At 33.3% G+C, this 10750-nt stretch overlaps 2 protein-coding genes across 2 annotated transcripts; one reads left to right on the top strand and one right to left on the bottom strand.

Annotated features, from left to right (window-relative positions):
• Positions 1 to 203: 203 nt before the first annotated feature.
• LOC132062835 (protein RADIALIS-like 4) lies at positions 204 to 1945 on the top strand. Its single transcript, XM_059455314.1, has 2 exons — positions 204 to 724; positions 1701 to 1945. The coding sequence occupies exons 1-2, from the start codon at positions 462 to 464 to the stop codon at positions 1729 to 1731; spliced, it is 294 nt and encodes a 97-aa protein (XP_059311297.1). The 5' UTR covers positions 204 to 461; the 3' UTR covers positions 1732 to 1945.
• A 5761-nt stretch (positions 1946 to 7706) lies between these two features.
• LOC132065020 (uncharacterized) lies at positions 7707 to 10242 on the bottom strand. Its single transcript, XM_059458233.1, has 5 exons — positions 9776 to 10242; positions 9260 to 9552; positions 8595 to 8684; positions 8100 to 8167; positions 7707 to 7965 (listed from the first exon to the last, which is right to left on the bottom strand). Exons 1-5 carry the CDS (start codon positions 10122 to 10124, stop codon positions 7833 to 7835), a joined length of 933 nt encoding a protein of 310 aa, XP_059314216.1. The 5' UTR covers positions 10125 to 10242; the 3' UTR covers positions 7707 to 7832.
• Between the last annotated feature and the right edge of the window lie 508 nt (positions 10243 to 10750).

Below are 10750 nucleotides of genomic sequence, written 5' to 3'. Positions count from 1 at the left end.
TTTTTGCCCAACGGGGTTGGATGATCCTCTTGGCCCTTACTGACTACGCCCCTGGGCGGGAGTACTTCTCAAGGGGTGTGCCATGTGAAATATGGAGGAGTCAAAATAGACAGAGGGAGTATGATTTACAATGGAGAAACTTAGTCTACAGAGAGAGAGATAGAAAGAGAGATTCTGGTCATCCACTGCACTGCACTCCTTGCTTGTCCTGCCGTAGTCATGAGCTTGTGGTTCCAAAGAAGACGAGTCACTCTCCTTCCCCAACTTTAAGCCAAATTTAGATTCTTCGCCAACTGGCTATATGCCCCCCTTAATTACCCCACCTCTATATAAGCACCACTATTGGCCTTCCTTTTTTCATCACCCATAACCCTATTACTTCTTGGTCTTGAGTACCTCATCAGTCGCTTTCTTAAACTTTTCTCTCATCAGAGTTTGTGACTGAATACTAGTTACTCGATATGGCATCAAGCTCACTTAGATCTTCATGGACACCACAGCAAAACAAGTTGTTTGAAAGAGCTTTAGCCCAATTTGATAAGGACACTCCTGACCGGTGGCAGAATGTGGCTAGAGCGGTGGGAGGTGGCAAGTCTCCCGATGAAGTCAAGCGACACTATGAAATACTTCTTGAGGATCTCAGGCGCATTGAATCTGGCCATGTTCCTCTTCCTACTTACAGAAATGGTGCCACCAATGGAGTTGCAGCTGATGAAGAGCATAGGTACTTTACTAGTACTGTACCTTAAAAGTTTTACGTTATATAACGATGAACCGATAGTATAAAGAATTTTTACGAAATAGGAGTAGTATTTGTTGCAAGGTTGTTACTTAATTTTTCAGTTATTAATATCACTCATCGGTACTCTCTTCGTCTCGATTTATGCAGCATTATTCGGCTTTCAAAAGTCAGACTCTTCAATTTTGACCTTGAATTTGAATATAGAATCTTTGAGTTTTTTAAAATAAAATTTACATATACTTAGAAACTGTACTATAAGTCCCAATAGTTAACTATTTAAACTATTTAAAAGGCATATGAAAAATCGCGGTAAAAGAAAAGCTCGTTTGACTCTCGAAATCCAAATCTTGCAACATAAATTGGAACGGAGGGGAGGGAGTACTCTAAGTGATATATAGTGTAAACTTTGTACTATCAGTTAACTCTATATAAAAACGTAATTAAGTACTACTAATACTTTCCCTTTTCTATCTTAATCTTGCGTTAAGTGTAGTTTTAATGATTTTTCTTTTCTAATTTTTCATTTGTATATACAAACATTTCAGAAGACAAATAATGTAAATACAAATTCTGAATTTCAGAAACAAATAGATGTACGTGGTAGAAGAAAAAATAAATGGCCAAAAGAGATGGAATGATTCTATAAGTTCGAAAGTTACTGCATGTAACCCTACTTACCCTATTCTAATTAAAAAACCTTCAATCTTTTAAAAATTTAAAACGAAATTTATGGAAATAAATGCTAAAAATCTAATATTGTTTGTCCTACAAAGTGAACTTGACAAGAACTTGTAGAAGTTTGTTCTTTATGATCTAGGCCCTTTGCATGTAAAATTTCCTTGCTAGTTTCATACTTTCATTACGCTTTTAATCACTAATCATTTGAATCTTTCTTTTCTTTCACTTATATTTTTTGTCCTTTTTAGTTAATTCATTTTCTTATGTAATTATTCAATAGGCTTCTGAGGTATCTGAACCTGCACCAGTGAAGATGTTGATGAGAACATATCAAGCCGGACGATATCGCTACGTAGCAAGACAAGTGTGTGACAAAAAAAATGCCCGTAAAAGTACTATCTCTGAAAATTGTACCTTCTCCTAATTATGTAAAATAGTGTTGTCTACTACTTCCAACATGTTTTCTTTCCTTGCATTGTACTACCACCTTATCTTATTGAATCGTATGAATCCCTCTTGTCGCTCTATCCTGTACAATATCTATGACAGTGTCTCAATCTTCAAAAGAAATAAGCATATTTACCTCACAACATTCGAATAATTGCATGTCTTGTTCTGAGGTTGCAAACAATGAAAATTTGTTTACACTTGACATGCTTTATAATAATAGAAAAAATTATAACATGGACAAGATCATTAATTACAACTTTACAATTGCTTGAAAGATACTTAATTTCTTAATTAATTCGTATCCAATCAAACACCATTAATTACATAAAGTAAAACAAATTAAAGTAGGGGTCTAGGCCTAACACCACACCGCTAAGGTGAACTTTAGAAAAAAAATAAAAAAAATAAGTAGTTGTTACTGATGAGTGAGCATATGGGAAGTTGAGGAAAATAGCTATTGAAAATTGAGGATCATGGTTTTATATTTTGGAAAATTGGCTTTTGGCTACTGGAAGATTGATTGAAAAAAATATTTTGGAAAATGATATTGCTTTGGAAGCCAAAGGAAAGCAGAAAAAGACACATTAAAATTGATACGCAAAATGTACTATGATGATTGACTTGATGTGACTGTTTGGTATATTACTCCCTACGCTTCATCTCTTCTCCTTACCCGTGAAGTATACCAGTACCATCTCTATATTATCCAAATCAGATATGATTGGAAATGGCAAAGACAGAGAGATCACGAAGGAATTTATCCATTTGAAATTGGGCTTAGATTAAAATAGATAAAGATCAACACCTACATACAATCCTAATTGATATTGACATATTTTTGCCCAAAGAATATATTTTGCAATAGAAATTCAAAAAATTCGGTATTGTATAGCCATATTTAAATATAACCGACGAAATAACAGGAAAATCAATATTTTCTTAATTAATTTCATATTTCAAAATAATTTACTAAATTAGTACGAGAATTAGTTTGGTTAAGAGTACAAGTACAACCCTATTTGTAAATATATGTAATTGCATCTCCGTAACACTAGGGCTCCAAGAAAGTGGGCTTCCACTAGCACAAATCTTAGTCGTTCTTATCTAAGTGAAGCAGAAAGCAAATGATTCACAACAAATTCTCTCATCAGTTTTGCTAACAACATTAATGTTGCCTTTCAGTTTACTAGTTGCATTATTGTAGCATCTATACCAAAGAATCGGATCATGGATACTACAAGAAAGTACATAAATGGCAACAAAAAATTTAATATTTAGCAACAACTTAATTTTATTATTGGCAAATGAACTTTTTTGTTGCCAAAGAATTTAATTTTGTTGTCATAGTATTGATTATTGTTGCAAAAAGTACTTTTGGCACAAAAAAAAAAAATTGTTACATGAAGTTGCAATAACAGCCGTTGGGAAAAGTCTATGCAACAAAAAAAAATTGTTGCCAAAAGCACTTTTTGCGACAATAATCAATCTATGACAACAAAATTACTTTTGTTGCCAAATATATTTTTTCTTATAGTGGGAATTGAAGTCGGAAGAAACCCACGAGCTAAATTTGTCAACAAAATAAAAAAATTATGCAACTATTTATATAGAAGAAATTTATCCTCCCCCTTTTAGCTTCTCCTTCTTCTTATTCTCGTTTGGATTGAACGGGCGTGAGTGGGTGTGGTTGGAAACACCCGGACGAGGTTATATACAAATTTGAGGAAGCTTAGAAGTGATTCTAACTTGTTTCAAATAAAAAAATCGGACCTAAAAATGCATCTGTGACATGTGTATCTAGCACATATACATTTTCATGGATGTCACTGTGACATGTGTGTGTATATATATATATATATATAACTTTATATTACACACAGTTTTCATGGATATATACATATATATACATGAGATAAATGGATATACCTGGGATATATACGGGTTATTTGAGAGATTTGAGGGACTCAAAGCCGAGGTTTGTCTTCTTCTTAACTCTTTAAGACCTAGAAGAAATGCTTCTATTAGGGGTGTACATGGACCGGGTTGGTTCGAATTTTTTAAACACCAAACCAAACCAATTGCGTCGGGTTTTAAAATTTATACACCAAACCAAACCAATAAAATTCGGGTTTTTCAACCTCGGGTTTTCTCGGGTTGTTCGGTTTTCTCGGGTTTTTCGGGTTTTCGATTTTCTTAGGTTTTTCGGGTTTTTTTTTTCGGAATAGTCTTGATACAAAACATATAACTTTTACTTCAAATATTTCTTTAGTCCTAGTAAGATATAATTATATAATTAAGGTGTTTTTTAAGAAAACAACACAAAATGTGAGAAGAGTAATGACATTGTATTAAAATATTCAATAAAAGCTAATATAATCGGTTAAAATAAATATTTCTAATTAACAAGCCATAAAAGAAAATGACCATAATCTAAAAATACTAAGTCATACTAAAATAAGTATTAATTACATGACAAAGAAAAAAAAACTTAAGTTATGTATTTTTCCTCTCTATATCAATTATGCAAAACTAAAGAATAGATATCCAACATTATTGTCATTCCTAGTGGTGGATTGAATTTCTTTTGTTAGGATTATCGTTGAGTTGGTTTTGGTTTGGACTTTATTTGAGTTACTAACATCTATAGGATATAAAACTTATTGACATTCAAAATTCTAATTTCAAGCTTTGAATAATATGATAATAGATAAAAAATTACGAAAAAATTTAAGAAATATTTATAAATTACTTTACAAATAAATATTTTTATGTATAAAATATTTTAAAAATTGAATACATGTAATGTCGGGTTGGTTTGGTTCGGTTTGACTTTTTTTAGTTAAAACCAAACCAAACCAATTATGGTCGGGTTTTTTTTTTCAACACCAAACCAAGTCAAACCAAACCACTAGTCGGGTTTTTTCTCGGTTTGACTCGGTTTATCGGTTTGGTGCGGTTTGTCGGTTTACTTTGTACACCCCTAGCTTCTATATATATAAACACAAAATCCTTCCTCTTTAATCAATGAGGGACAAAAATTTTTGTTCAAATTTTCGTTCAAATTTTCATTTCTTTCCATTTCCCAATTCATAAATGGACAAATAAATTAGGCTGAAATTCTTATGTATAGAAATGTCATTATTTTATTTATCTAAGTCCATGTAATTTATTAATAATTAATAACAATGAATACAAATTATTTATTTATTAATTATTAAAATTTGGTCTAGCGGAAACTGCTTAATCTAGGGAAACTCCTCTTTTTATCTCGAACTTCCACTCCAAAGCTAACCAAGAGCGATATTCGTTCTTACGCCCCTACTGAATTTGAGGATGAAACTTGAGATTCATCCTTCTCAAAATAAATGCGGAAAAAGACACACTAAAATTGATACGCAAAATGTACTATGATAGATTGACCTGATGTGACTGTTTGGTATATTACTCCCTATCCTTCATCTCTTCTCCTTACCTATGAAGTATACCAGTACCATCTCTATATTAACCAAATCAGATATGATTCGAAATGGCAACGACAGAGAGACCACGTGCGAATTGCCCTTCTTTTGTGGTAGTCTTTAACTTTTGCCGCTCAAATTGGTTGTCTTTAATTTTTGCTCTTAGCCTAAAATCTATGAGTTTCAGATTCAAATTTCCGCTCAATCAAAATCTTAAAAAAAATTCTCAAGACAGAGTTTAAATTTCGCTCTGCCCTCCTCCGGCTGACTTTGCCTTGAGACATATATTTTATTTTATTTACTTTTCAAGGCAAACTTTTAGTTATGTCTTAACTAAAAGTGTGCCCCATAAGACATAACTAAAGTATGTCCCATAAGGCGGAACTTTCCTTGCGCATAACTAAAAATTTGCCTTATAAGGCAAAGTCTATACCTTAAGGAAAAGTTCTGTTTTATGTATACTTAAGTTACGCCTAACAAAAAAGTCTCGCCCCATAAGACATAATTAAACTATGCCTTAAGGAAAAGTTCTGCCTTATGAGGCAGACTTTTAGTTAAGCCGGATCCGACATAACTTTAATTTTTCCTTAAGGCGTGTATGCCGAATCCGGCATACACGCCCCTAGCCTTGCCTTGCAAAATTATTTTTTTATTTTACCGTCCGAGCGGGATTTAACCCCGTAACCCCGCATTCGAGACACCTTTTTAAGCCAAGCAGAAAACTTAAAGACTACAAAATACGTGCAAAAATTTAAAGACCACAAATATGAGGGATAAAATTTAAAGACCACCCCAAAAAAAGGGCAATCTGCGTAAAAAAAAATGGAAGGAATTTATCCACTTGAAATTGGGCTTAGATTAAAATAGATAGAGATATTGACACCGACATACAATCCTAATCGATATTGACATATTTTTGCCCAAAGAATATATTTTGCAATAGAAATTCAAAAAATTCGGTATTGTATAGCCGTATTTAAATATAACCGACGAAATAATAGGAAAATCAATATTTTCTTAATTAATTTCATATTTCAAAATAATTTACTAAATTAGTACGAGAATTAGTTTGGTTAAGAGTACAAGTACAACCCTATTTGTAAATTATGTAATTGCATCTCCGTTAACACTAGGACCAAGAAAGTGCGATTGATTAATGCTTCCACTAGCACAAATTCTCTCTTCAGTTTTGCTAACAACATTAATGTTGCACTGTTGTAGCATCTATACCAGAGAATCAGATCATGGAATTGAAGTCGGAAGAAACCGACGAACTAAATTTGTCAGCAAAATAAAAAAATTATGCGACTATTAATATAGGAGAACTTTTAACACAGCCCACCCCCCCCCCCCCCCCCAACCCCAACAAATTCTAGCTTCTCCTGTTGGATCGAACGGGCATGAGTGTGTGTGGCTGGAAACACCTGGACAAGGTTATATACAAATTTGAGGAAGCTTAGAAGTCATTCTAACTTGTTTCAAATAAAAAAATCGGACCTAAAAATGCATCCGTTACATGTGTATCTAGCACACATACATTTTCATGGATGTCACTGTGATGTGTGTGTTATAGCGATATCATGTATGTCACTTTATATTACACACAGTTTTCATGGATATATACATACATATACATGAGATAAATGGATATACCTGGGGATATTTTGAGAGATTTGAGGGAATCAAAGCCAAGATTTATCTTCTTCTTAACTCTCTAAGACCTAGAAGAAGTGCTTCTATATATAAACACAAAATATTTCTCTTTAATCAATGAGGGACAGAAATTCTTGTTCAAATTTTCATTTCTTTCCATTTCCCAACTCATAAATGGACAAATAAATTAGGCTGAAATTCCTTATGTATAGAAATATAAAAAATTTATTTATTAATTATTAAAATTTGGACTAGTGGAAACTGCTTACTCGAGGGAAACTCCTCTTTTTGTCTCGTACTTCCGCTCCAAAGCTAACTAAGAGCGATATTCGTTCCTATCCCCTTCTACCGAATTTGAGGATGAAACTTGATATTCATTCTTCTCAAAATAAATGCAGTACTCGCGGAACGACATATCAATAAAAAGAAAAGCGTTATCGAATTGGAATACCATACTTGAACAAAAACCCAACAAAACAAACACCTAATAAGTACCTTCTTAAGGAAAATGTTAAGTCAACAAGGGACAAGTAAAACGGAACAAAGATAGTATTTGTGAAGGTGGTATTTAGAACTTTATACTTTTTTAAACATATACACTCTCTCATTTATATGATTAGTGGGCACTAGGTTTCTGAAACCAAAATCAAAATGGAACTCTTTAGCCAATTTCTCTGCACCATAGCGAGGTGAGACACTGCAGTTTTCAAAAATCAAATATGTCGTTAATATGCTTTTTCCATGTGCAACTGCTATGGAAATGTGTTTACTATTGCAACAGAACAAGTTTGGAACATAAACTACGACAATTAATACATAATTTGATAAAGGTGACATTTAGTGCATATTCATCACATTTTCCCAGAGCCACTTGAATATGAAAGAATTTTCTTGAGAAAACAATTGTAAGCGAAGGGCCGCTCCAATTGAACTAGATGTCCTGCACTTTTTATGTACTCGAGTGTTGTATTTTCTCCCAACTTCCTGCACTCATTAATTTACCCAAAAATGAATCTAGTAAGATATGTGAAAAAAATTTAACATCAAATTCAAAAAGATTCCCTCAAATATAGCCAAATCTAGGGATCTAACTAACTTTCTAGGGTGGAAGGACTTACGCTTTTATAGTATCAGAAACTGCTTGATTAAAAATCTTGTCGTTATCTCCGTATAAAAGGTAAATCCTCTGCGTGAAAGAGTAAACAAACGTATCAAAATGTATTATCCATGTTATGGGAAGTTGTGTAGATTGATGCTTGTTATTAATCTTGAGAAATTAGTAATGTATGAGCATTTATAACGCCAACTCGCTATAACATTGACTTTTATATATATTATCACCTCTGATTTTTAATTGGAAATTTACCCACATTTTTCAACGGTTACCAGTAATGTGTTTTAAGGACATCTAAAATTGGAGAGGGAAAGCAAACTATTTAACGATGAACAAATTATGTAGCTAAATAACAAAATTTGTCGATAATCTTATTCAGCGACGATTAGCGATAAATTATCAAAAAAAATTAGTTGTCTACGAATTATTTAGCCAACGAAATTCATAGTAATTCCAGTTTTTATTTGTAGTGAAAAGAAGTAAGAGGAGGTTGGCATACCTGTGAGTATTCAGGAGTAGCAGCGTCTTTGTCACTGACAACAAAAGCTTTAAGAAGTTCCAATTTCTCTTTTCGGTTGGCAAACATTACCTGCTTTTACAACATTTTACCATTAAAATCTTGTTATTTATCAACACGTTGATTTAATTTATATACGAGTAGAATAAATATTTTGACATCAACTTCGAGTATCAATTTTTTGTAGCATATTATTTACTTCTATATTTTATATATTACCAAATTATGTATGCATTAAATAGTTAAAATACTTGTTATTGTAGGTCATAATAATTTGATAGTCTGAATAAAACATAAAAATAAAAAGCAATGAGAAGTACTCCCTAGGTGATGCTTGTAACATTTCAAAAGCTAAAACAGCACGACTAAAAACTTATATTAAGTGAATGAAAATTATGTGAAAACTTATATTTACCACAAATAAATTACTTGAGTAAACAAGCTCACTTGATACAGCAAATAAAGTTATTTGTCCACTGGACTAATCTAATTTATGGGGCTGCTTTTCTACTTCCTCTGTCTAAATCAATTTGTCCGCGTTAAATTGGTACTACTAATAAAAATAAGGATTTAAGTTATACATTCGTTAACGGCGTATAACTTTTTTACACTATTAATGTGAAAATATTAGTTAAAGAGGTACGTACCTCAAGAAAATCCCTGAAGAAAAAATCAGGAAACCAGGGAAACTTGTGAGTGCCAATAGATAGAAGCACTTTGAGATCTGAGATGGTTTTGGGCAAAAGAAAATCAGGCCAGCTTGTGAACCCAATGTTGTTCAACGAAGCATTGCTAATAGACTCAGTCAACTCTATAACTGTGCTTGACATAACGATAGATTCAACCATGTCAGGATACAATTGAGCCAACTTGAACCCAACCACTCCTCCATAACTGAATCCCACTAGAGAAAACTTTTCAACTCCCAGCTTCATCAGACCTGAAAAACAATCAGGCCCGCATGTGAGTGGTGTATTAAAAACATAAATAAGTAAAACTAAATATGTGCTCTCCATGTATAATAACTTAAATTTTTATATGAGATGATTGATAACACACTTCAGTATGGTAGCTGAACAGACAGAGACAGGAAGGACGTATTGGAGACAACTAAGTAAAGAAATTTGTATTCTACAGCTTAAACTTTTAGATGAGATGTGTACCCTTTGCTAAACAATGTGCCTGAAAACTCGTTGACCGTTCGGGACAATCAGTGATGGAGTCTCCGAAGAAAAGTAGATCAGGAACGTAAACAGCAAAATCAGCACCTGAAGTTCTTAAGGAGACCATTTGAAAAAGCCATGTCATAATTCCATTGGCAACAAATCCATGGAGAAATACAACTGTAGGCTTAGGCTTGTTGTTAGGGTCCTGATGAATAGCTGTGGATTCAATTGGAACCCAAAAATGCATGGTGGTTCCTGGTTCTATTTCTACCAACATGGATGTCATTCCGATAGCTTTCATTATAGCATGTAATATGGGCTTGATTATTGCGAATACATTCCCCATTTTCTCAAACGTAACTCTTTCTCCCCTTGTCTAGCTAGAAGAAGTTAATACCTGAGAGATGACCAAGTTGTCCACACGACAAGATTTTTCGAAATACTATACATGCCATCTCTGACATTGTAGTAAAGTAATTAAGTAGTTGGCTCATAATGTCTTAATTTTGGCCCATACCTTATCCTTCTAAAATTGCACAATACCTCGAGATCTCCTATATCGGGACAATCCTTGGGCCTGAGTACTTAATTTGACAGTTTGAAATAATCTGGATCAATTTTGAAGCAAAAATGTGACACAATAAGTTAATGGCGATCTGCCAGAATTATTAGAATTTGATTGTCAACTTCAAGCAATCATTAGAATTTGTGAGAAGTAATTTGACGAATTTTATAGCGACCCTTCAGAATCATCAGGATTTGGTGGCCAATTTTTTGTGATCATAAGAAATTATGACAAGGGCAACCTGACGAATTTTATGATGATCCGCCGAAATTCGTCCGCAAGTTTATGGCCAACTTGTGATGATTTTTGACCGCCTTACCCCCTGTTTGGATGGTGGTTTCCCGTGGCTCATTAATGAATGGTTTGTATGAAACCATGTTTGTTTCCATTGTTCTTAAAATTATATG

Source organism: Lycium ferocissimum, chromosome 7 (assembly GCF_029784015.1).
Source record: "Lycium ferocissimum isolate CSIRO_LF1 chromosome 7, AGI_CSIRO_Lferr_CH_V1, whole genome shotgun sequence".
Classification (NCBI taxonomy): Eukaryota; Viridiplantae; Streptophyta; class Magnoliopsida; order Solanales; family Solanaceae; genus Lycium; species Lycium ferocissimum.
The sequence above is the reverse complement of the archived record's forward strand: the minus strand, read 5'-3'. Positions and strand labels throughout refer to the sequence as shown.